Consider the following 26,323-nt stretch of genomic DNA (forward strand, 5'->3'; position numbering starts at 1 on the left):
GCACACTAAACACTTTTTGCAAAATAGAAATCACATTAATCCCATTCTCTACCGAGGCCCCAACAAACCATCTTTTATAAGTGTTGATATAGAAAATTGTTGATGTCTGTACGCGAAAAACGAGGATACAGGTGTCGGCTTATTTTGTCATGGCGGGTGTAAGCGTGGTCCCAACAATGGCGAGTGAACCGGTGAGTATGATCGAGCACAACTCCGAAGAACCATTGATCAAACAAGTGAAGCCAGAGAAAAATCTAGAGCAAGAAGAAGGGATAGACGATCAGCTGACCCTGTCCCAGTACTTCATGAACAAATCAAGCTCCTCTGTTTCTCCCTCTATGGTCAGTGTGTTTCTTAGATTATTCTTCTTTTTTTATTCTTACACTGCAGCTCTCTGGAGATACATTTTCCAGTTCAAGTTATATTCACAAGTTGCCACCTTTATTTGTTCTGAATTTCTAATGTGTATATTAAAATGGAACTGGGATTTCTTCCCAGTACCCTAGGTCTTGTTGGAAAAAAGGGGAAATCTCTTCTTTTTCTTATGTGATTACCTGCCAAGGCTAAGAACTAGTAAATAAGAATTTTACTCGCAAGTGATGGTGATTAAGAAACGGTTTTCATTTCTTTGTGCAGGGAACTCCTCTTGTCGGTGAAGCCTCAGCCACCACCAATAGGTTAGTGAATACTTGAACTAATAACTGTGAGAATTTAGAGATTTCTTTACTATTTCATCCTAACTTTTGTTATATGTAACACAGGAAACGAGCAAGGGTAATGATAAAAGACAGATGTAAGAAATCTGCAACTCATTCTTCACCTACCATGCAGAAAGCAAAGGCCTTTCAAGCCAGTCTTGATCCAACCCAACCAAGCTTTATTAAATTACTGAGCCGTTCCCATGTTACACATGGATTTTGGTTGGTAAGTGCATTATTATTATTATTATTATTATTATTATTATTATTATTATTATTATTATTATTATTTAAAAAAAAACATAGATTTATCAGAATTCAACCTCAAAATTGCCTCTGCTACAGGGCCTTCCAGCGGATTTCTGTAGAATGTACTTACCCCCTCATGATCATACAATACCATTGGAGGGTGACAATGAGAAGCAGTATGAGGCCAAATTCATAGCAGAAAGACAAGGACTTAGTGGTGGATGGAGAGGATTCTCCCTTGCCCATAACTTGCAAGAAGGTGATGCAGCTGTCTTTCACTTAGTACAGCAATATAAATTCAAGGTAACTATATATTTCAACACTAGTTTAAGAATATCTGTTTGTTTTCCAGTCTATCCTTCATAAAATATAGCACTGTTTTGTTAGAGAGTTGATTAAGTTAGAAATATTCTCGGTGGTCTTTGTAAAGTAAAATGTAAACTTCAGTGGGTCACATGAAATGGGCTCCCAAACTTTTATTTGCACTTTAAAATATCTAATTCATCTGTTTGTGGACAAACATAATGACAATGAAAACATCACATTAGTGCCATTTTCATTCTGCTGTGTTACTTATAATGTTCTCATATCATATCTTTGGTCTGGCAACTGAATGCTTTGTGCCCTGTGTTTTGTTTTTGGTCTATCCATATGAAGACAATAATTTTTCCTTCAAGTAATTTATGAGACTTGAATGGCTCGTTTTACTTTGTGACCAATTTTGAAAGTGAAGATAGCTTTTGATTGTCATGTCTGACTCATTGCATCTTCTGTAATTATCTGGTACGAATTTGCCGATCTCCTTTTTTAAAAAAATAAATAAATAAATAAAAATGACTTAAACTGTGGTTGAGGAAAGATTAACTAGTAGTACATTTGTAGTAGCCTTAATGCCTTATTAGTTCATTCCTAATCTTTTCGCTTTCTTGAACCTCATGTTTTATTATCAAACTGATGCCAATCACAATTCATGCCTTCCATCAGTGGGGTGGGGTTTGTTGGAAGATTTCTAGTTCTTGTAATGTAGAAAAATCTCTCAACTTTATCAACTTACAGCGTAAGCATTTCCCCAGGTTTACACAGTGAGAGCAGTGCATGAAAGATCATATCTTGAAGAAAATTGTCAAAATGATGGCCAGCCAGAAACGAATTATGAGTTAGGGGATGAAGGATTCATTTTTGAGAATGATAAGGAGGATTCCCCTGCAGAAACTAAGGATGGCAGTTCCACCGGATCTTTTGTGGACTTGAAAAAGTTCAGCATTGTTGTAAATGAGTGCCCAATGGACTCGAAATTCTCCATCTCAGCACGTCAGAAATACTATGAGCTGTGTTGTGCTCAGAAATCATATCTACATGATGGATTTGCTGAGAACATTAACTATACGTTGGCTGTTGGGATCATCTTGGAAACAGTTAGCATAGCTGACAATATCAAAGCTTGTACCCTTTCCACACCGTTGACTGATTTCAAGAGTTGGGACAACACATTATCTGGCTTTATGCATTTGGGTATGGACGTTGGTTTTCTGCAAGAGCGATTAAGCAAACTTTCAACTCGTGCAATTGAATTTCAAGGTTCCCATGAAGCAAGTAGGCATTGTGAAATCATAACTGAAGAAAATAATTTGAACAAAGAAATTGAATCTGTTGAGAGGAAGCTTATGGAACTAAAAGAAGCCTTGATGGATGTTCAAGTTGAAAAAGAAGCTCTTGAGACACAATTCCTGATATACGACATGGTTTTCTGCGGGATGGCTAAAAGTCCTTGGTGATCTCACAAGTCTTCCCTCTAATCTGTTTGAGGCATATATACTTGACCTTTATATTATATGACTTAGTTGTGTACATAATGTATTGGGCATCCTCTGATCCATTTCTAGTCTAGAAGAAAAAGAATGTAAGATTCAGGCAGGAAGCTTCTGTTTCAGTGTTTGTTTTAGCTATGTAGTGATTAGCCAAGTTAGTAGAAGGCTTAGATGTTCATTACTTCATTTCCTGGTCCAAATCTGGATGGAACTTTGGTACTGTATGAATTTTGTGCTAATGGTTAATCTATAATTACAATTATGTATATTGAGTGATATTTTGAAAGTGAACATAGCTTTTGATTTTCATGACTGACTCATTGCACAACCAGAGAGTTATCTGTTTGCTTGCAGAGTAAGAAGAAGATGACAATGGAGAGCAAGAAAAAGCTGGTTTGCAAGAAGCCTGAAAGTGTCAAATCTAAGGCTAAACAAGTTAGACTAATATTCTTTCTTTTTCTTGTTCTTTTGTATTTTTTGCTTAAGGATCTATGGGTACTGATGTTTTCGTGCTTATGCTTTTGATGTCAGTGCATATCTATGATCTTTAGCTCTCTGTTTCATAAATTTGCTTAAGTTCTACAATGTGAATTTTTGTTGGATTTTGCATAAAATTCATTAGAACTTCAACTTTGCTTTTAATTTAAGAAAAATTGCATTTTTGGTCTTTTAGTGGTCCAGACTTAGTTCCTAAGTTATATGTGTGACCATTGATCTTTAATCTCTAAGTTATGCGTGAAGTGACGATTTTAGTCTCTAGGAGACTATTTCTGCCTAATTTGGTCATTCAAGGACTAAAATTGTCAGTTTATGCATAACTTAGAGGTTAAAGATGTTCAAACATATAACTCAGGAACTAATTAAGTCTGTACCACAGGTATAATTATAGGACAAAAAAATGTAATTTTCCTTTAATTTTATGTTGCAGATTATGATACTCAGTTATTACTTATTAGTGCAAAATTATCTCTGCTAATGAGTGTACAATTTTATGACAAGTGGGTGCTCAGAGCCCTAATTGTGCTGTGTTATCAATTGTGATATTCTTTTTAATCTCTCCATTGTTCATTTAATTGGATTTTGGATTAAAAGTCCATTTAATTACAGAGTAAATTTTTAAAATGACAAGAAACTATTTGCATGGTTAGCAGGTAAAATAAGATAATCTTAGAATGTCAGAGAGGTTTGCACTTTATTCTGTAGATTTTCACGTCTCCTTTACTTAATGTGATTCCCATTTTGAATAGTTTTCTTATTCCCTTCCCTATTTAATGTACAGTTCTAAGCGTAAAAGGGTGACTACATGTAATGTCACCTATGATGATGTTGAAGCTAAGTTCTCTGTTTTGGAGCGAGCAGAAAGGGTGTTGTCATGTCTAGAAGATGAATACCCTATCTTCATGAAGTGTATGCTCCCATCAAATGTTGTTCATGGGTTTTGGCTGGTAATATTCAAATTTTTATCCCATCATGTCTATATTAATAACTTGTCAGTAGGGATGTCAATCGAGCCAACTCGTTTGCTTTCAAACTAGTCCTATCGGGCTTATTGGTTCAGGCTAGTCCATTCAGACCATTGAACTTATCGGTTTCGGGCTTATTGAGCTGATATTTTATCAACCTTAATTTTAAATTTTGTCTTGTTAGACCTGCCCAATCTACCATTGACATCCCTACTTGTATTTTTAGCTGTATTTATTTCTTCTCTCCCTCCCCTTTCTAATTGCAGCATATTCCAAAGGTTTGCTGTGACTTATATTTACCAAGTCAGGACTCTGCGATTGTGTTGGTAGATGAATGGGGAATGAATACAAAACTAATTATCTTTTGGAGAGGCATGGATTGAGTGCTGGATGGAGAGCATTCTCAATCGCTCACCGATTACTTAAATTAAAAGAGATCTTTTAATTTTTTGTTTGACTGAACCTTACAAATTAAAGGTAACTTATCTTTTTGAATTTTTTTTTAGTTCAAATGTGAAGCCCATTTCAGGCACATAATATGCACATTGTGCATGAAATTAAAGATGCCACGTACTGAGTGCAAAATTGTGATAAGTTGGAAACATGTTTACTTTGATTTTTGAATACCAATTTCACTAGGACTGTTCTGTAGTCATCTTCTATTATTGTGTTTAAATGGAATATATAGTTGTTAATTCTTAGAGAAAATAATATATAGGGAAAATGGTCAAATAGGCCCTCGAACTTTAGCTTAAAAGTTAATTAGGTCCCTAAACTTTTTAAAGGTTCAATTACACCCATCAACAATTCATTTAGGTGCAATGAAGTCCAAAAATAAGTTAATGACCTGCTACCACAGGTCATTAGGGTACAGGCCACCTTCCGGCGAATTTTCTGACATAAAAAAGGTGACCAGCAACCGATCCAAATTTGTCGAAAATTTCGCCGATCACTTCTTTTGTTGAAAATTTCGCCGGTCACTTTTTTTTTTTGCTGGATTCGTCGGAAGGCAGCCTGAACCCTAATGACCTGTGATAGCAGGTCATTAATTTGTTTTTGGGCTTCATTGCACTTAAATGAATTGTTGATGTGTGTAATTGTACATTTAAAAAGTTTAGGGGCCTAATTGACTTTTAAGCTAAAGTTCGAGGGCCTATTTGATCCCTTTCCCTAATATATATTATTGGTTATTAATTAGGATCACTTTTTTTAGGTTAACATTGTAAGGGTAAATGGTCGAGATGTTGTAAATGCAGCTATTTTCCTTATGAATTTAAATGATTATGAGAAAACCTCAAATCCTGGTTAGTCATTTAATATTACTTCTTCGTTTTATTTATTTATTTATTTATTTCTTTCTTTCTTTTGTATGTTCTCATGATTTGATTGTTGATCTCTGTAATATTATTGATCTTGCATGAAAAGATAATCACAAGCGCAGAAGTTCAATAAAATTTGTCAAGCCATATCCAGGAGTTTTTCAAAATGAAGGCCAGCATTAGAATGGATTCTTGTCATGTTGTGGATCAATACAAACATCATACTAAGGGACAATTGGTTCACATAATATGAGATTAACTTAGGCAATACACCTCATGAAAAAGTAATATAATGCGAGATTTTGAAATGTATCATTACTTTAGGTAATAGAATTACCTCATGAAATGTAACATTACTTAAGGTAATAAAATTACCTCATGAAATGTAACGCGAGAATTTGAAATGTAAGATTATCTTGTATGTTTGGTTTAGATTGTGAATATGTAATATTATCTTGTTTGGTTAATAGTTATATAGATCAATTTTACTATAATGGCATCTCTGTTACTATTCCAAATGGGTGGTCAGAGGAATCTCAGCCTTAAATCAACTCATATTTAAAAACAAAAAAAATTCACCATTTACGATCTACAACAATGTCCACCGAAAGGTTCGTACAACAATGTGCTCTGGAAGGCATAACAATATGCATTGGAAGGTAAAAATGTACACGGTAAGGCACAAAAATATGCAACAATTATTGAAATGACTAAATTTAATACATGATCTTCAACACAATTCATAAACGATCACAATATTCAACTAAAATTAGTAATTAGTTATTCATCCAAAATCAAATGAGCAACCTGCATGGTGGGTCGCGGGTTAGGTCAAATCTGGCCACTCCAACCCAGGAGACGGGTTCTAAGGCAGAACGATGATCCGTCCCAGGTCCCCTCTCTCGAGCCCAACCACTCGACTTGAGTAGCCTCATTTAGGTCATTTGTCTTAGGCCCTTGGGCCCTTTTTGCTAGGCATGGGTCTTGGGCCCCAGCCTCTGGGCTCCTGGACCGCGGGTCCCTATTCTTGAACGCTTTCCAATAGCTCCATCATCAGTCCCCACTATCTGAGTTGTGCGAAGTCGACAATTCGAGAGAGTAAACGTGCGTGGACCGATCGAAAAATTAATTTTGACACTTGCAACGTATGTTTTGCTTTTATTCATATTTAATGGACCACACAAAAAATTTGTATTTGCAAGAATAAAAATCTTTAGAAAAACTTCACCGTACATGTTAGTTTTTGAATTTGAAAAAATCATATAAAAATTTCTATTGGTGATGCTCAAATTAACATTACTCTCTAAGAAGCCAACATTAGTGTCCTTTTCAATTTGATGTTACTCATAACGTAATCAATCCTTTTCAAAAGATATATGAAATGTTGGAAAATAAAACTTTAATTATATATCTTTATTTTATTGCAATTATTATATTATGGACCAAGATCAATAATGTGTATAATGGACTATTTTATATATATTATGTACATCCAGTTAATAAATTATATATCTATTGTAATTTTTATTAATGTTTGTCGACATAAATATTTAGCATTAATGTATTAAATTTGTAATTATATAATTCTTTAAAAAATTAAATTTGAAAAAATGAACTGTTTGGAGGAATTAAAAAAATGAATTAATCAGGAAATCCATTTTTTTTTGGCAAATCGCGTGACAAAAAGTAATTAATAATATTGTAGAAAATAATAGTTTTCATCCGTGAATTGTTTCAATTTTGATTATAATTATTATTTAGTTTTCTAGTTTTTTTTTTTTTTTTTTAAAAAATAAAAATTATCTCCATTCTCCAGTCCAACACATTGTACAGTTGTAGTGTACTACACAGTACACACTATATGCAAAAATAGAAAATCACATTAATCCCATTCTGGACCGAGTCCCCACCAAACATCTTTGATGATCTGATATAGAAAATTTTTATGTCTGTACGCGAAAAGCGAGGATACAGGTGTCGGCTTATTTTGTCATGGCGAGTTTAGGCGTGGTCCCAACAATGGTGAGTGAATCCGTGAGTATGATCGACCAGAATTCCAAACAACCATTGATCAAAGAAGTGAAGCGGGAGAAAAATCTAGATGAAGAAGAAGAAGGAATAGACCAGTGCTTCATGAACAAATCAAGCTCCTCTATTTCTCCTTCTATGGTCAGTGTTCTTCTTTTTAGTTCCCTGGAGATACATTTCCCATTTCAAGTTATATTCACAAAGTTGCCACCTTTATTTGTTCTGAATTTTTAATGTGTATATTCAAATGGAACTGGATTTCTTCCCAGTACCCTAGGTGTTGTTGGAAAAAAAAGGGGGAAATCTCTTGTTTTTTTTTTTTTTTTTTTTGGTATCTGATTACATGCCAAGCCCAAGAACTAGTAAATAAGAATTTGACTAGCAAGGGATGGTGATTAAGAAGCGGTTTTCATTTCATTTCTTTTTGCAGGGAACTCCTCTGAACGGTGAAGCCTCAGCCAGCAATAGGTTAGTGAATACTTGAACTAATAACTGTGAGAATTTAGAGATTTCTTTACTATTTCATCCTAACTTTTGTTATATGTAACACAGGAAACGAGCAAGGGTAATCAAATCTGCAGCCCTTTCTTCACCTACCATGCAGAAAGCAAAGGCCCTACAAGCCAGTCTTGACCCAACCCAACCAAGCTTTATTAAATTCCTGAGCCGTTCCCATGTTAAACAGGGATTTTGGTTGGTAAGTGCAGTGTTTTTTTTAATTTTTTTTAGAAAAACCATAGATTTATCAGAATTCAACCTCAAAAGTACCTCTGCTACAGGCCCTTCCAGCGGATTTCTGTAGAATGCACTTACCCCCTCATGATCATACAATACCATTGGAGGGTGACAATGAGAAGCAGTATGAGGCCAAATTCATAGCAGAAAGACAAGGACTTAGTGGTGGATGGAGAGGATTCTCCCTTGCCCATAACTTGCAAGAAGGTGATGCAGCTGTCTTTCACTTAGTACAGCAATATAAATTCAAGGTAACTATATATTTCAACACTAGTTTAAGAATATCTGTTTGTTTTCCAGTCTATCCCTCACAAAATATAGCACTGTGCTAGAATGACATTTCCATAACTTTGTTAGAGTGTTAATTAAGTTAGAAGTATTCTCCTAGTTCTTAGTGAAGTAAAATGTAAACTTCAGTGGGTCACATGAAATGGGCTCCCAAACTTCAATATCTAACTCATCTGTTTGTGGACAAACATAATGACAGTGAAAACATCACATCACTACATTAGTGCCATTTTCATTCTGCTGTTACTTATAATGTTCTCATATCATATCTTTGGTCTGGAAACTGAATGCTTTATGCCCTGTGTTTTGTTTTTGGTCTATCTAAATGAAGACAATGATTTTTCCTTCAAGTAATTTATGAGACTTGAACGGCTCATTTTTACTTTGTGACCAATTTTGAAAGTGAAGATAGCTTTTGATTTTCATGACTAACCAATTGCATTTTCTGTAATTATCTAGTACTTATTTGCTGATCTCCTTTTAAAAAAAAATGGTTAAACTGTGGGTTGAGGAAAGATTAACTAGTAGTACATTTGCAGTAGCCTTAATACCTTATTAGTTCCTTCCTAATCTTTTCGCTTTCTTGAACCTCATTTTTTATTTTCAAACTGATGCCAATTAAAATTCATGCCCTGGGTTTGTGGAAAGATTTCTAGTTCTTGTAATGTAGAAAAGCTCCCAACTTTATCAACTTACAATGTAAGCATTTCCCCAGGTTTACACAGTGAGAGCAAACAATTCGGATCATATGCATGAAAGACCATATCTTGAAGAAAATTGTCAAAATGATGGCCAACCAGAAACGAATTATGAGTTAGGGGATGAAGGGTTCATTTTTGAGAATGATAAGAAGGGTTCCCCTGCAGAAACTATTGTTGGCAGTTCCACCGGATCGTTTGTGGACTTGAAAAATTTCAGCATTGTTGTAAATGGGTGCCCAGTGGACTCGAAATTCTCCATCTCAGCACGTGTGAAATACTATGAGCTGTGTTGTGCTCAGAAATCATATCTACATGATGGATTTGCTGAGAACATTAACTATACGTTGGCTGTTGGGATCATCTTGGAAACAGTTAGCATAGCTGACAATATCAAAGCTTGTACCCTTTCCACACCTCTGGCTGATTTCAAGAGTTGGGACAGCACATTATCCGGCTTTAAGCAATTGGGTATGGACGTTGGTTTTCTGCAAGAGCGACTAAGCAAACTTTCAACTCGTGCAATTGAATTTCAAGGTTCCCATGAAGCAAGTAGGCTTTGTGAAATCATAACTGAAGAAAATAATTTGAACAAAGAAATTGAATCTGTTGAGAAGAAGCTTATGGAACTAAAAGAAGCCATGATGGATGTTCAAGTTGAAAAAGAAGCTCTTGAGACACAATTCCTGATATGCAACATGATTTTCTGCGGGATGGCTAAAAGTCCTTGGTGATCTCACAAGTCTTCCGTCTAATCTGTTTGATGCCTTACCTTTATATTATATGACTTAGTTGTGTACATAATGTATTGGGCATCCTCTGATCCATTTCTAGTCTAGAAGAAAAAGAATGTAAGATGCAGGCAGGAAGCTTCTGTTTCAGTGTTTGTTTTAGCTATGTAGTGATTAGCCAGGTTAGTAGAAGACTTAGAAGCTCATTACTACATTTCCTGGTCCAAATCTGGATGGAACTTTGGTACTGTATGAATTTTGTGCTAATGGTTAATCTATAATTACAATTATGTATTTTGATTTTTGAGTGATAATTTGATATGGCAGCACTGTTTTATACTTCCATCACCAAATTGAACAACATAGACTAATGTAGTCTTTAAATGTGGTTATTTGAGGCTGGTTTACTGGGATACTGAAATCTTGGTAGATCTGTTTAATCAAAGAGATTGTGATCTGATCATGAAAATCCCTATTTCAGACTTATCTGGAATGAGGAGGAAAAGGGGGATTAGTCTGTAAAGAGTTGCTACAGGAGAGTTTCAGGGGACTGAAGAATTTTGGTGGACCAAAATGTGGGCGTTTAACATATATATATATCTCCATCTCATCTGTGTAGCTAGCAGGGAGAATGAAACTTTTGCTTCATGTTTTTGTGTGGTGTAAAATGGCAATTAAGGGATTGTGTGGTGAATGTGACATCATATCCTTTCAACATTGGCTGGAGTTAAACTTTCTGTGAAATTATGATGGTTTAATTTGTTGGAATTTGTGGCAGGCCAGAAATAATAAGGTATGGAATCAAACAACTTCTTCTCCATTTTAAATCCTGAGAGATCAGAGGCAAAGAATTTCTTGCAAGCTAAGCTAGGATGGCGGGAGGCCAGGAAACCACAGGATCCAAACAGAAGGTTTATGAGCACATGTGTAATCTTTGGCCAAATTTGTTTCTTATTTTTTTGAATTATCACCGTTGCGATTTAGAGTCGTGACTTCTTCATCATTGATTGAGTGTTCGTTCATGAAAATCGACCAGTGTTTTGTATTCTTTTGCTCGTTTTTTTTTTTTTTTTTTAAGTATAATATTGACTATATTTGGATGTTGGTGTATATATACACGTCTCGGTAGTACAGTTATGCATTCGGGTGTGCTGGTTGTGCAACTCAGTGTTGTAAGTTGTGCATCGTAGGCTGGTGAGATGTGCATTAGTGCTCTTAGCGCGATGGATCGTAGGATTTTTTGGCCGTGTTTAAGTGCACAACCAGAGAGTTATCGATGCATGACATTCAGTATAGGAATGCACAACATTATGTATAGAAATGTACAGCTTATAATATGACTGATTTAGATCTATATTTTTTTAATGAGTTAATACCCAAAATCGTCCTCGACTATAGTGGTTTTTCTCCCAGACTTTGGTGACCTTTGTGTTTCGCTCAATTTAGTCCTCCATTTGTTATTCCGTCAAATTGGTGTTAAATAAAGGGACAATTCAGTAATGTCAATATTGATCTCTCTTTACTTTCAACTTGTGAAGTGTGAAATTCCTCTTTCTTGTACGAATTATACCCAGAATTACTCCCGGACCTGCGAATCAAATTTTATATTCGCAGTTTTAGGAGTAATTCTGGAAGTAATTCGTAAAAAAAAGGGGATTTCGCAGTTCACATGTCTATGAGTAAAGAGATGCCAATATTAAAATTACTGAATTGTCTATTTATTTAACACCAAATGGACAAAATAACAAATGAGGGACTAAATTGAGCAAAAATACAAAAGTCTGGGACTAAATTGAGCGAAACACAAAAGTGTAGGACGATATTAGGTCACCAAAGTCGTTTAGGACGAAATTGAGAAAAACCACTATAGTCGAGGACGATTTTGGGTATTAACTCTTTTTTTAATATTTTAAAGGAATTTGTTTCCTTAATCCATGTGATTCATTCATGTTAATCACATTCGTGCATCATTCTGATTTAATAGTTTAGATTAGTTATCACGTTTTCACATTAAGGGTGGTTTTTATGGGTGCGTTACCCTTGTATGGACCAACTAAGCTCGCATAAATTAAAGGGGTAAAATAGTAAAAGCGATAATTGTAGTAAAAATATTGAGTGTATTAAAGTAAGAATACTACAGGATTTTCTAGGAATAGAACATAATTTGTAATAACTATACAATGATAATTTATTCAAAGAAGATTCCAACTAATTTAACTAATTTCATGATGGGCCGCAAAACTGGGTTAAATCTGGCCACTCCGGCCCGGGAGACAGGTTCCGAGCCAGAACGATGACCGAGCCCCAGGTCTCTCTCTCTCGAACCCATCCACCCTGCTCGAGTAGCCTCATTTAGCTCCTTTGTCTTAGGCCCCCGAGCCCCTTTTGCTAGGCGTGGGTCTTCTATCTTGGGTCGCCGGCCTTCTTCTCGGGCCTCGGGCTCTGGGCTCTTGGACCTCAAGTCCCTATTTTTGGGCGATTTCCAATATCTCCATCATCAGTCGCCCGCCACCCCTCCCCCCCCCCCCCCCACACACACACACACATACACTATCTGAGTTGTGCAAAGTCGAAAATCTGAGAGAGTAAGCGTGCCTGAACCAGTCGAAAAAATAATTTTGACACCTATAAAGTCTGTTTTGCTTTTATTCATATTTAATGGACCCCACAAAAGAATTGTATTTGCACAAATAAAAATCATGAAAAAACTTCACCCTCCATTTGTCGAAATACTCATGTTAATTTTTGAATTTGAAAAAAAACCATATAAAAATTCCTATTGAAAATGCTCAAACTAACTTTACTCTGTAAGAAGCCAATATTGGTGTCCTTTTCAATTTGATGTTACTCATAATGTTTTTTTTTTTTTTTTTTTTTTTTTTTTTTTAGAAAACCAAACAAAACAAACTTGTATATAATCATCAAGACGTTACATAAGGCACTAGAAATAAACGAGGGGTTGGTATCACACCAAAACCGACTACCAGAACTAAAAGTAGCATCTCGAGCCAAAAGGTGAACAACAACATTTGTCGATCGCTTTACAAAACATAAATTGACATGTGCAAATAAAGATAAAGAAAGTTAATATCCTGAAGAAGCAGACCATAAGGGGTGATGTTATCCTTATAAAGACTATCAACCAGTTGATTAGCATTCGTTTCAAGCACAAAATCATCATAATGTTTATCCTTCAACCAACTAAGGGCCTCCCGGACTATCAATGCTTCATCTTCACGAGGCAAACACGCACCTTCCTTCGCAATTGCACCTGCAGCTATAAAGGAGTTGTTATAATCACGAACCACCCAACCTACCCCCTACCATATTCACCTCTCCCCGCACAGCAGCGTCCACATTAACTTTCAATAAACCAGCCATAGGACGCTGCTAGCGTTCACGCAAATAAGCCAGAGAAAACCTCACAACATCCCTCGAAAACGAGCCTCCCAAATCCCCCAACAAATAATAACGAAATGACATAATGTAGTCAATCCTTTTCATAAGATATATGAAATATTGGAGAATAAAACTTTAATTATATATCTTTATTTTATTGCAATTATTATGTTGTGGACCAAAATTCATCATGTGTATGGTCGATTATTTTTGTATATATTATGTACATTCAGTTAATAAATTATATATTTATTGTAATTTTTGTTTAATGTTTGTTACATAAATATTTAGCATTAATGTATTAAATTTGTAATTATATAATTCTTTCAAAAATTAAATTTGAAGAAATTAAAAAAAAAAAAAAAAAGTGAAGTAGTCACTAGTAAGGCAATCCGTTTTTTTTTTTAAAAAAAAAAAATCTTAGTCCAATATGGCAATACATTGTACAGTTGTAGTGTTGTACACACTAAACACTTTTTACAAAAATAGAAAATCACACTGCCCGTCTGCTCCAACAAAGCATCTGTTATAGCCGTTGATAATTACACATAGAAAAATATTGATGTCTGTAACCGAGTGAATACGTGAGTAAGATCGAGCAGAATTCCGAAGAACCATTGATCAAAGAAGTGAAGAAGCCGGAGAAAAATCTAGAACACCAAGAAGAAGAAGAAGAAAAGAAGGAATAGACCAGTGTATTTCTCCCTGTATCAGTGCTTCATGAACAAATCAAGCTCCTCTGTTTCTCCCTCTATGGTCAGTACTCAGTGTGTTTCTTAGGTTATTCTTCTTTTTATTTTATTCTTACACTGCATCTTTCTTAGCTCCTTGGAGATACATTTTCCATTTCAAGTTATATTCACAAAGTTGCCACCTTTATTTGTTCTGAAATTTTAATGTGTATATTCAAATGGAACTGGGATTTCTTCCCAGTACCCTAGGTCTTGTTGGAAAAAAAGGGGGAAATCTCTTCTTTTTCGTATCTGGTTACCTGCCAAGCCCAAGAACTAGTAAATAAGAATTTTGCTCGCAAGGATGGTGATTAAGAAACGGTTTTCATTTCATTTCTTTTTGCAGGGAACTCCTCTGAACGGTGAAGTCTCAGCCACCAATAGGTTAGTGAATACTTGAACTAATAACTGTGAGAATTTAGAGATTTCTTTACTATTTGATCCTAACTTTCGTTATTTGTAACGCAGGAAACCAGCAGGGGTAATGATAAAAGAAAGCTGTAAGAAATCTGCAGCTTATTCTTCACTTACCATGCAGAAAGCAAAGGCCCTTCAAGCCAGTCTTGACCCAACCCAACCAAGCTTCATTAAATTCCTGAGCCGTACCTATGCTACACTTGGATTTTGGGTGGTAAGTGCAGTATTATTATTATAAAAAAAAAATAGATTTATCAGAATTCAACCTCAAAGTTCCTCTGCTACAGGGCCTTCCACCGGATTTCTGTAAAATGTACTTACCCCCTCATGATCATACAATACAATTGGAGGGTGACAATGAGAAGCAGTATGAGACCAAATTCATAGCAGAAAGGCAACGACTTTGTGGTGGATGGAGAGGATTCTCCCTTGCCCATAACTTGCAAGAAGGTGATGCAGTTGTCTTTCACTTGGTACAGCAATACAAATTCAAGGTAAACTATATATTTCAACACTATTTTAAGAATATCTGTTTTCCAGTCTATCCCCCTCCTAAACTTTTATTTGCACTTTAAAATATCTAACTCATCTGTTTGTGGACAAACATAGTGACAATGAAAACATCACATTAGTGCCATTTTCATTCTGCTGTTACTTACAATGTTCTCATAAATCTTTGGTCTGGCAACTGAATGCTTTGTGCCCTGTGTTTTATTTTTGGTCTATCCAAATGAAGACAATAATTTTTCCTTCAAGTAACGGCTCATTTTTACTTTGTGACCAATTTTAAAAGTGAAGATAGCTTTTGATTTTCATGACTGACTCATTGCATTTTCTGTAATTATCTGGTACTAATTTGCTGATCTCCTTTAAAAAAAAAAAAAATTTAAAATGAGTTAAACTACTGTGGGTTGAGGAACGATTAACTAGGATTACATTTGTAGTAGCCTTATTAGTTCCTTCCTAATCTTTTCGCTTTCTTGAACCTCATTTTTTATCATCAAACTGATGCCAATTAAAATACATGCCTTCCATCAGCAGGGTGGGGTTTGTGGGAAGATTTCTAGTTCTTGTAATGTATAAAAATCTCCCAACTTTATCAACTTATAATGTAAGCATTTCCCCAGGTCTACACAGTGAGAGCCAACAATTCGGATCATATGCATGAAAGACAATTAGGTACTTCAGAGTGTTTTTTTTTTTTTTCCAGTATATAATTCTTTGGTTTACACCAGCTATGTCATCTTTTTGTTCTTGAATATGGTCATGCCATTGAAATTCAGAGACTGCAGCAAAGGATGTTAATGTATGCCAAAAAATGAAAACTGTGGTAGAGCAGACAGTCCAGACACCATATCTTGAAGAAAATTGTCAAAATGATGGCCAGCCAGAAACGGATTACGAGTTAGGGGATGAAGGGTTTATTTTTGAGAATGATAACGAGGATTCCCCTGCAGAAACTGAGGATGACAGTTCCACGGAATTTTTTGTGGACTTGAAAAATTTCAGCATTGTTGTAAATGGGTGCCCTGTGGACTCAAAATTCTCCATCTCAGCACGTCTGAAATACTATGAGCTGTGTTGTGCTCAGAAATCATATCTACATGATGGATTTGCTGAGAACATTAACTATACGTTGGCTGTTGGGATCATTTTGGAAACAGTTAGCATAGCTGACAATATCAAAGCTTGTACTCTTTCCACACCTCTGACTGATTTCAAGAGTTGGGACACCACATTATCAGGCTTTATGCACTTGGGTATGGACGTTGGTTTTCTGCAAGAGCGACTAAGCAAACTTTCAAGTCGTGCAATTGAATTTCAAGGTTCCCATGAAGCAAGTAGGCATTCTGAAATCATAACTGAAGAAAATGATTTGAACAGAGAAATAGAATCTGTTGAGAAAAAGCTTATGGAACTAAAAGAAGCCATGATGGATGTTCAAGTTGAAAGAGAGGCTCTTGAGACACAATTCGCGACATGCAACTTGGCTTTCTGCGAGATGGCTACAAGGCCTTGGTGATCTCACAAGTCTTCCCTGGGATTCTGTGGGAGGAGTTAGTGTGGTGAATGTGACATCATATCCTTTCAACATTGGCTGGAGTTAAACTTAGCTTTCTGATGCATATATATATATATATATATATATATATATGGCGGAGAAATTATGATGGTTTAATTTGTTGGAGTTTGTGGCAGGCCAGAAATAATAAGCACTGGAATCAAACAACTTCTTCTCCATTGAAATCCTGAGAGATCAAAGGCAAAGAATTTCTTGCAAGCTGAGCTAGGATGGAGGGAGGCCAGGAAACCACAGGATCCAAACAGAAAGTTTACTGAGCATAGCTTGATAACTAAGTGGAAAAACCCCCATCACTAATTAAGTATAAAGTACATTTACAATATTGTTATTTTTTTTTTTTAAATGCTACTGACTCTATTATTGAAGCACACAAAGTCAAAGGCTCGATCTCATGAACACTCTACCCACTAACAAGTCTAAACGAATTCCATAAGAATAGGACATAATATAAAATTACCACAAGAAATATTGACTGTATTTATTCAACACTTAGTTCACTGGTTCAGTAGACAGTATTAATTTGGGGAAGGGATCAAGGTCCAAAACTCCATAGCGACAGTGTTGAGATTATGTTTAAAGTAGACAGATCACTAACCCGTCACACAATTATTAATGATGTTTGAGCAATGGAGAGAAGATGAAGGAAAAGCTCTCGAGGCCTAGACATCATCACCATGTGATCACTCCCTGCAATCTCTATCACTTGCTTGGGAGGATTGATTAGTATCATCACCTGCTCAAGACCTTTGATATGCCAGCTCTTATCTTCACCTGCTTTTATGTAAACTCTGTCTACAGACCCATACTTCTTATGGGACAAAATCATCTCTTTTATGAAATCCACTAAACTGAACAGATATAAGGGCCTCAGTAATGTGGTTGCCAGTGCCAAATCCTATGCTCATAAATTTACCCAAAATCAATGTAATGTTCTGATACTAAGTTTTTGTCTGTGGAACAATGTAATTAATTAATAATTAGATATATAGTCTTACCTCCACTGGGCTGAGCTGATACATGTATTCTGCTATATACTTGGAGTCAAACATTAGGGTGTTATTGAGACCATTGTCATAACTATATCTGCTATCTAGGAGAGGACCCTGTCTCCTGAATGCCTTTTACATAACCAAAAATATTTGCCATTAGATGTGTATATATGATTATATTAATGACATTTTTTAAATTGCACAGAGTATCAAATACAATTGTATGTATACAGTATACTATTTTTTGTTTGGTAGTACGTAATAGATATTATCAGCATTATTTCAAAAATAAAAATAAAAAAATTATCAGCATTAAAAGTACCCAATACAACTAAGTATAATATATACAAATTAAAAGTATAATTATTAACTTAATCTTTTAGTAGAGACTACCACACACATATTTCAGTTGGAAAAATGACTGAAATATGAACAAACAAATATATATTTCCAAAATTATGACGTTGCTGAAAATTGGACAAAGATATGAAAAAGACATTTGAGAGATGCGTTTGATGTCAGAATTGATCAAACACAAATGCAAGTGAGACTTGCATTTGTGTTTTTTTTTTCTTTTTTTTTTTTTTTTTTAAATTTGGTGGTCGGCGACACCGGTCACCAATTTTTCCAACGAAGGAGGTCGCCTTCTCCTTCGCCGGTATTTAAAATTTGGTGGCTGACATCCCGGATGGCTTGGATACTTTAATTGAGCAATATGCGGGCAGCGCCCTCATCCGTAGAATTAGATAATTTCGAGGCTTAGCCTCTCTTTCTCTACCAAAAATAAAATTAGGAATTAAGACCAAATGCCCGCATGGGTAGCTCAACTGGTCATAGAGGTGAAAATTTGGAAGAAGGTATTAAGACCAAATCAGAATAAGGAGGTTTCCTAGGCAAATTATGCCCTGGACCCGTGTCCACAGTGAATTGTGGACACAGGCCCAAAACGACGTCGTTTTTAAAAAAAAACGCGTCATTTAGTTAAAAAAAAAAAAAAAAAATCGCGCGCGTTTTGCCGTTAACGGCGTTATTATTATTATTATTTTTGGATTATGAATGTACAGTTATGCCGTTATGAATGTACAGTTATGCCGTTATGAATGTATAGTTATGCAATTATGAAATTATGAACACAGAGCTCTAACATTATGAACTTACAATTATGAACATATATAGTGATAAAATTATGACTATGGAACTTAAAATTGTGAATATAGAGCTTCGAAGATTATGAATGTACAGTTATGGAGTTATGAATGTACAGTTATGGAGTTATGAATCTACAGTTATGGAGTTATTAATCTACAGTTATGAGATTATGAATCTACAGTTATGGAATTATGAATGTACAGTTATTGATCGAATTATGAACAAAGAGCTCTAACATTATGAACTTACAATTATGAACATATAGTGATAAAATTATGAACATAGAGCTCTAAAATTGTGAACATAGAGCTTCGAAAATTATGAATGTACAGTTATGGAGTTATGAATGTACAGTTATGGAGTTATGAACGTACAGTTATGGAGTTATGAATGTACAGTTATTAATAATATAGTAATAAAATTATGAACATATACTCCTATGAAGCGGTCTGAAATTTAAAAAAAAAAAAAAAAAAAAAAAAAAAAAAAAGAAGAAGAAGAAGGAGATAACAGTGCCTAACGGCACTGTTACCCGTGTCCAGCAAGCATGCTGGACACGGATCCAACGCATAACGATTGGGTTTCCTAAGCCTAAATTTGTTAAGAGTTAATACCCAAAATAGTCCCTCGACTATGTCGTAATTACCAATTTGGTCCTCGACTATCATTCTTACCCAATTAAGTCCTCAACTATATAATTTTTACCCAATTTAGTCCTTTGTCAATTTGACTGTTTGTTGACTGTCAAAAGTAGAAATAAAGTTGTAATTTTACAAGTTTTCTCTTTCCTCCTCATTTAGCAGCGCCAAACCATGTAGCAATAAGCTCCGGTTGGGTTCTAAACCTGTCAGTATCGAAGTAGTGGTTATGCATCGGATAGCCCATGAATTTGATTTCCAACGATTTTTTGACGATCGAAATCTGATCGGAGTGTATTGCTGCATGGTTTGGCGCTGCTAAATGGAGAGGAAGGAGAAATCTTGTAAAATTATAATTTTATCCCGACTTTTGACAGTCAACAAACAATCAAATTAATACAGAAGACTAAATTGGGTAAGAATTGTATAGTTGGGGACTAAATTGGGTAAGAATTGTATAGTTGAGGACTTAATTGAGTAAAAGTTACATAGTTGAGGACTTAATTGGGTAAGAATGGTAGTTGAGGACCAAATTGGTAATTATGGCATAGTCGAGGGACCATTTTGAGTATTAACTCATTTGTTAATTTCCTTCCTTTCCTTTCCTGTCAATTAAGCATGTATAAATACCCAAGGTATTACAAAGTAAGGGGTTTAAAATTTGATTCTCTTGTAATAATACTGCTTCTTAGTCGTTCTAACACATTTCATATTGTTTTATAATAGTGTTGGCCAGGGCAACTGCCCCTACTGCTTTGCTCATGATTGAAAAAATCGCTAGGCGCCCATCGGACGCTCGGGGAGCGCCTAGCGCCTAGGCGAAGATTAATCGGTGCCTAGGTACCAGTGTAATATTTATTTTTAAAATTTTTAAATTTTTTAAGACTTGATAATTATAAACTATTTAATACTTTAATAGTTAATACTAAAATATTAAATATTAACCTACAAAACATTTAAAGTTTGAACAATTTATGGTTATTTCGCTCAAAACGATGTTGTTTTGAATGAAATAACTCATTTAAAAAAGAATGGACCAATAGTTAATTGGCCGACAAGGTGGCCTAGGAGGCCTAGGTGGTCAGTGCCTAAGCGGCCTAAACGGCACTTAGGCGGCCTAGTCAGTCGCCTAGCCAGCTAGGCGCTTAGACCACCGATTATAGTGATACGCTAGGCGCCGATTAATCGGTGCCTAGGCAGGATTTTTGAAACATTGGTCCTACCCCATATAAATTGTATATATATTAAATATACAAAGATTTAAACAGGACATTATTTTCTTATAATATGAAAGGTCAGCAGTTCACTGCTTATGCATTCCAGCTTATGTTAATTATTAAGGACGAAAGTTGGCCTAGTTGTTTAACAATTTTATTCATATTTGATATTTTGTATTTCAATATTTTTTAATGCATTTTACCTTTGCTTTTTTATCTCCACCCATTGAAAATCCTGGCTCCGTTACTGGTTGGCCAACCAACAGATTACCTTATCCATGAGCCGGTCTAATACAAGTGTGACTCAAAAATTAATAAATAAATAAATAATAACAAAACCTACCATACCTCTGCAATGAGGGGGGAAATGTTGAGGAATGGGAGAGGGCCAGGCATGCTGGCTGCTACAAAAACTGCAACAGAAATCTTTTCTGGGAAGGTTTCCATTGCTTTAGAAATGGCGAAACCACCGAAGCTGTGAGCCACGAGAATGACTCTCTGAGTCGGAGGAAGAGCAGCCATGAAGAGCATCAATGGCTTGAAATAATCAGATAGGTGTGGGATTTCCTGCGCTTGGAAAGGGTTGATCCCGGAGGCACCCAAATCCAGAGCCGTGACGTTGTGACCTGAAGATCTAAGCATCGCGATAACCTTGTACCACGACCAGGCTCCATGACAGGCGCCGTGAACTAGGACAAAGTGTTTCTGGGACTTATTATTAGGCTGGATGAGTTCATCAGTTGGCGACGCTGCTGTTTCTGCAGATCGGAGAAAGAAGAGCAGAAGATTAATACCCAGCATCAAATTGTTAAAGTTCTTCATTGTTAATAAGATCCTTTTGGACACGAAATTCTCAAAATCCTTTGACTCCACAGAGGATTGGAGATGTGAGCAGGCAGCAGCCTACGGAGTAAAATGTAAAGATAAGGTTGTTTGTTCTTTTATGTCGTAGGCTAGTAATGAATCGGACTGAATATAAGAGTTGAGTCATCCTCCAACCAATCAAAAAAGATAAAGATTGTGTGTTCTTCCCACACAGTTTGGGAAGAAGATAAGATTGTGTGTTCTTCCCACACACAGTTTGGGAAGAAGTTAAGATTGTGTGTTCTAATTAATCATGCACATATATATAGCAATAACTTGGATTCAATTATATCATTTTTGTTGGAAATTTTTAAAATATAAATCTTAGGGTGTGTTTGGTTCGCACATGAAATTGGAGTCAGAATATAAATCAAATACTTGGTAATGATAAGAGTTTTAGTGAAAGTATTTTGCAGGTTTGGTAGTATGATTGAATTGGAATAATTACACATATTGATGTTTGGTTATGTATTACCCTATAATGAGAATAAAGAATTTTAAAATACAAAATAAAAAGTCAAGGCAATTGATCATAATATAAATAAATAAATAATAACATTCAAAGCGCCAATATGAACAAAAAAAAAAAATCTAAAAACACTAATCTAAAAATCATATTACTAATAACATAGAATGATACCTTTTTATTACGGAATGAAGTTTTTAATTAAAGGGGTAATCAAATCTTATAGTTATGTTTTAACGAATTGTCAACCAAACACTACCTAAAGTTGCTATTTTATATTTTACCCCCAATTAAATTTATTTTCTATTTCACCATGCACCACCGTCACCACCACTGCCACCGCCATCGCTACCACCACCACCATCGCCGTCACAGCCGCTACCGCCACCGCCACCGCTACTACTGTCACCACCGCCACCGCCGCCACCACCACCACCGCTACCGCCACCACCACCGTCGCCACCACTACCACTACCACCACCACCACATATTTTTATAAGGGTATTTATGTCTTTTAAAACATATTTCATTTTTATTCCTTAAACCAACCAAAAGTAATATAATTCCTAAAGTCTATTCCTTCTGCGAATCAAACAGTAGAATATAATTCCTATTATATTCCATCCCTATTATATTCCTTATGGAATAACATTCCTATTACCTCAAAATTCATTACGTGCCTGCTATTATTGTTAAACATAAGTCTTAAGTGAGACCTTTCATCCACTATATCAATGATGAGAACACTACATTTTATTATTTGTTTTTATATGACTAGCATTTTTTTTAATGTGGCAATTGTCACATCATGTAATAGTAGAAATGTAGTGGCTAGAGAAGAGAAATGTACTGACTTTGTAAGATTGACTAAGGTAACATTACTCTTCTTTCAAAAGGAAGAACCCCACCCGACAAAGAGCATGTAAATCATGCAGGGTCGTTCCAATAAAAAGTGGGGTCCTATGCAATATTTTAATTTGGACCCCTTTTTTCAAGAAATTTCTATATATAAATAATAGTTGTACAAAAAGTTGTGTCAAAAATTCAAAACATAAATATTGTATAAAAAATACATCTAAAATTTCATTTAAAAATTGACATGCGCCGTGCACACTTAAACCATCTTTAGGACCTTTATTTATTGATAAATCTCTTTTAGGACCATCTTTCACAAGAATATCTATTAATGTAGAATAAGAGCATCCCAATTTCTTGGATCATATAGGTCAAATAAAAGTGAATCATTTGATTTATAACTATGACCAACATCATCTAAACAACTATCAACATTCTTATTATTTTCATTGCCACAGTGATAACTATCATCGTTGTGCACACTATAATATTTAAATTTGTTCCAATTTCACAATCATCTTGATCTTCTATAGGAAAATTATCATCTAATAGTTGAGTTTTTTTTGTCTTGAATTTTTCAAGAGCTCCCTTTTGAGATTGAGTTAGTTGCTCAATTATTCTTTTCTTTTTACACTTCACAAACCCAGATGAATATTTTCAAGAAGACATAAAATCCAAAAGAAAAAATAAAAATTTATTTAGAAACACTATCAATAAATAATTAATCAAGAAACGAATTCTTTGAATATATTATTCTGAAATCAGAATTACTAAGTCGCGTAACGATGTAAATAAAACAATAAACAAGAATTATAAAACAATACGTAATTTTTTTTGAATGCAACAATACGTAATTTTAATTATATTACATGTCATGAAAATTGAATAACTTGAGAGTTTGTATGATAAAAAAAAAAAAAAAAAAAGAATTGAAGAATCAGTAGCACACGAGCTGAGTCTGTCGTCTTTGTATCAATTCACTAAATTGAGTTGCCTAAGAGACGTCAAACAACAAAGAATACAAATAAACAACCAAATTGAATATTTTAATTACTACATCAAAAAAAATACAAACAACCAAACAACAAAGAATTAAGATTTAAAAATACAATTGAGATGAAGAAACAATTAAGATTAAAGCACTACAGCAGCCTCAATAACGCAAATAAGTAAAATTAAATATTTAAATGACTTCAATTTCAATTACTTAGGCAAATTGAATTATTGAAATTGTTGTAGTCTCTCTAGTTCTTCTGTCACTCGTCTTTGTCTACAGTAAGGCGCTAGAATCTAGATTAGGGATAGGGATTTAGGGTAGAGCCGTAGGGTTTGAGTGTTTGATGGTTTGTGAATGCCGCAGCTGCCTAATGCCAATATATATAATATACTTTTTTTTTTTTTTAAATATGGGGCTCCCAAAATTTGGGGGCCCTGTACGCCAGCCCTGGGCAGACTTGCCCAGGGACGGCCCTGAAATCATGGTAACTCAAGACTAGACCTTTGTTTGCGCACAAGGAGCCCCCTCTACATTACTCTTCTTCCAAAAGGAAGAACCCCACCCGGCAAAGAGCATGTCAAGGCTAGACCTTTGTTTACTGCACATAAGGAGCCCCCTCACTTGAGGTAGTTCTCACACTGTGATGAGACTCGATCTTTAGTCATTCTTCCAATTTTTCACCTCTATGACTAGTTGAGCTGCCCATGCGGGTAAAGTAACATTACTCTTGATTTTATAGAAAGTTGTAAAATGTAAGTATTTTTATATATTACTATATTTTTTAAAAAATGACATTATTAAAATAAAATAACATATAAAAACGTGATTTTTTACCGGCAGTGGACATGATACTTCTTGGCATTATTATAAACTTTTGTTTGCTTTTATATTAACTATTATATAGTAATTAACCGACCCTTCAAGATGATTGTATAATTTATTGAGGTACCAATTACAATGATGATTAAAAAAATATAGTGGGAGAAGATTAAAAAAATATAATACAAGTAATAATTGGATACAATAATTGATTTTAAAAATTCCTTTTCCAATTAAGACATTTATTGCTTGAATTTCGTCCAAACTTGCTGATGTGGATAAAATCACCGTATATGTGTAGCGTAGTTCTGGGATCACCGTGCATCATAAATTCTTCTATGCCCAAGAAATCCACAAGCTCCTAGACTGTGACCGTTTGGCCACGCACATTGAGAGACGACGCAAACCCTCTGAACTTTGGTCGCAACCCCCGAAGAACGTACATGTTTTGTTCTTCAAGTGTCATAGGTCGGCCGGCGAGAGTGAACGGGGAGGGTGGCCGGTGGACATGGATTTGTTCCATTAACAAATCCAAGAAGATCATGACTATCAAGAAACGGAGCAACCTAAGCTCTCCAAATATATATATATAGGAAGGAAGTCTCAATGAAATTGGGATAGAGGATTATAATATAATCAAACTCAAATACATAGAGTCCTAATACACACAACAATATAATTGGACAAAAGTTTACATACACTTGTCAAATCATGAGAAAATATTTTATTTGCAAGTTGGTGATTCAAATTTATTTCCCTCTAACAGATAAATTTGAAATCAAGCGATATATATATATATATATATATATATATATATATATATATATATATATATATATATATATATATATATATATATATATATATTTTTTAAAAGAAAGCATAAGATACATAAGAGAATATCTAGCATATCGAAAAGCATTCGAACTTCTATAAAGCAAACATTTAGTCATCAAGAAGAGATGACTCATAGAGTTTCTAGCAAGATAAACTTTTGCAAGAGTCTCACACAGCTGGAGGGTAATCAAACTTGGGTTGATATGTTGTAGTAGAACTCTACACATGGTGTAGATAGAGGCTAAGTAGTAATAAGCTTGGTAAAGCTTTGTGAAATCCTATAAACTAATTAGTGCTGACTTTGTGGTCACTGGTCAACACACTAGTTTGTGTTTACTTGTGAATTTTCTCGTGGTAGAAGGAGAAGAATGAAATAGAGGAATTATACGTACCATTCTTGAACTACTATAAATTTCTAAGTCTCATTTTTCTATGTGTATATTTACCTTTTTACTCACATTATTTGCTATGTCTACCTCTGTGTGTTTGATTAATAATTTTTTAAAATTCATTTTCCTCTACATAATAAACTTTGACTAACAATGAATGTAGCCAAAAGTTTGGAATTGAGCGTGCACAATCCATTTCTACATGTCAAAGTAGTTCAATGATTTTTTTTGTTTTCATTTATTCAACACATATCGGACCACATCAATCCGATTCTACGCAAACCAAAGTTTGGAGTTGAGCATGCATAATCCATTGTTAGTTTGAGTAGAGTGGTTCAGACATTAGAAAAAAAAAGGGGGGGGGGGGGGGTATGACCCTTGGGAACATCCAAAAGCCCGTTTTAGATTTTATACAATTAATTAAATTCAAGAAAAGAAGAAGAAGCAGAAATGATA

At 35.0% G+C, this 26,323-nt stretch overlaps 4 protein-coding genes across 6 annotated transcripts in view; 2 read left to right on the forward strand and 2 right to left on the reverse strand.

Annotated features, from left to right (window-relative positions):
* LOC109161991 (B3 domain-containing protein Os01g0234100-like) lies at window positions 1-21,931 on the forward strand. Of its 3 annotated transcripts, XR_002050989.1 has the most exons (6): window positions 1-341; window positions 7,996-8,033; window positions 8,118-8,262; window positions 8,345-8,551; window positions 9,304-10,261; window positions 21,921-21,931. XR_002050989.1 is itself a non-coding variant. In XM_019310608.1 (5 exons), the coding sequence occupies exons 1-5, from the start codon at window positions 150-152 to the stop codon at window positions 10,018-10,020; spliced, it is 1,299 nt and encodes a 432-aa protein (XP_019166153.1). In that variant the 5' UTR covers window positions 1-149; the 3' UTR covers window positions 10,021-10,319. The 3 variants fall into 3 exon arrangements, 2 of the variants coding, with proteins under 2 accessions (XP_019166153.1, XP_019166152.1); XM_019310608.1 differs by lacking the exon at window positions 21,921-21,931 and having other exon boundaries at window positions 9,304-10,319; XM_019310607.1 differs by lacking the exons at window positions 7,996-8,033; window positions 8,118-8,262; window positions 8,345-8,551; window positions 9,304-10,261; window positions 21,921-21,931 and adding exons at window positions 637-677; window positions 762-924; window positions 1,044-1,250; window positions 2,021-3,021.
* On the forward strand, window positions 14,107-16,601 carry LOC109161993 (B3 domain-containing protein Os01g0234100-like). The gene is made up of 6 exons (XM_019310609.1): window positions 14,107-14,172; window positions 14,494-14,531; window positions 14,616-14,778; window positions 14,852-15,058; window positions 15,692-15,743; window positions 15,848-16,601. Exons 1-6 carry the CDS (start codon window positions 14,137-14,139, stop codon window positions 16,585-16,587), a joined length of 1,236 nt encoding a protein of 411 aa, XP_019166154.1. The 5' UTR covers window positions 14,107-14,136; the 3' UTR covers window positions 16,588-16,601.
* On the reverse strand, window positions 17,096-21,629 carry LOC109161995 (polyneuridine-aldehyde esterase-like). Its single transcript, XM_019310611.1, has 3 exons — window positions 20,989-21,629; window positions 17,643-17,765; window positions 17,096-17,542 (listed from the first exon to the last, which is right to left on the reverse strand). Exons 1-3 carry the CDS (start codon window positions 21,460-21,462, stop codon window positions 17,246-17,248), a joined length of 894 nt encoding a protein of 297 aa, XP_019166156.1. The 5' UTR covers window positions 21,463-21,629; the 3' UTR covers window positions 17,096-17,245.
* Window positions 21,315-26,323, reverse strand: part of LOC109161997 (polyneuridine-aldehyde esterase-like) — a 6,962-nt gene continuing 1,953 nt past the window's right edge. Inside the window, exon 4 of the mRNA XM_019310614.1 lies at window positions 21,315-21,398. The gene's annotated coding sequence lies outside the window, so the exon portion shown is untranslated. The remainder of the gene's footprint in view (window positions 21,399-26,323) is intronic.

The sequence above is a fragment of the Ipomoea nil genome, unplaced genomic scaffold, assembly GCF_001879475.1.
Source record: "Ipomoea nil cultivar Tokyo-kokei standard unplaced genomic scaffold, Asagao_1.1 scaffold2926, whole genome shotgun sequence".
Lineage (NCBI taxonomy): Eukaryota > Viridiplantae > Streptophyta > Magnoliopsida > Solanales > Convolvulaceae > Ipomoea > Ipomoea nil.

Coding starts and splice junctions, on each gene's coding strand:
- LOC109161991 (XM_019310607.1), top strand. CDS start 150: ATGGCGGGTGTAAGCGTGGTCCCAACAATGGCGAGTGAACCGGTGAGT. Junction 925..1,043: donor TTACACATGGATTTTGGTTG/GTAAGTGCATTA, acceptor CCTCTGCTACAG/GGCCTTCCAGCGGATTTCTG. Junction 1,251..2,020: donor TACAGCAATATAAATTCAAG/GTAACTATATAT, acceptor GCATTTCCCCAG/GTTTACACAGTGAGAGCAGT.
- LOC109161993 (XM_019310609.1), top strand. CDS start 14,137: ATGAACAAATCAAGCTCCTCTGTTTCTCCCTCTATG. Junction 15,059..15,691: donor TACAGCAATACAAATTCAAG/GTAAACTATATA, acceptor GCATTTCCCCAG/GTCTACACAGTGAGAGCCAA. Junction 15,744..15,847: donor TATGCATGAAAGACAATTAG/GTACTTCAGAGT, acceptor ATTGAAATTCAG/AGACTGCAGCAAAGGATGTT.
- LOC109161995 (XM_019310611.1), bottom strand. CDS start 21,462: ATGAAGAACTTTAACAATTTGATGCTGGGTATTAATCTTCTGCTCTTC. Junction 17,766..20,988: donor TTTCCCCCCTCATTGCAGAG/GTATGGTAGGTT, acceptor GTTATGTAAAAG/GCATTCAGGAGACAGGGTCC. Junction 17,543..17,642: donor ATCAGCTCAGCCCAGTGGAG/GTAAGACTATAT, acceptor TTATGAGCATAG/GATTTGGCACTGGCAACCAC.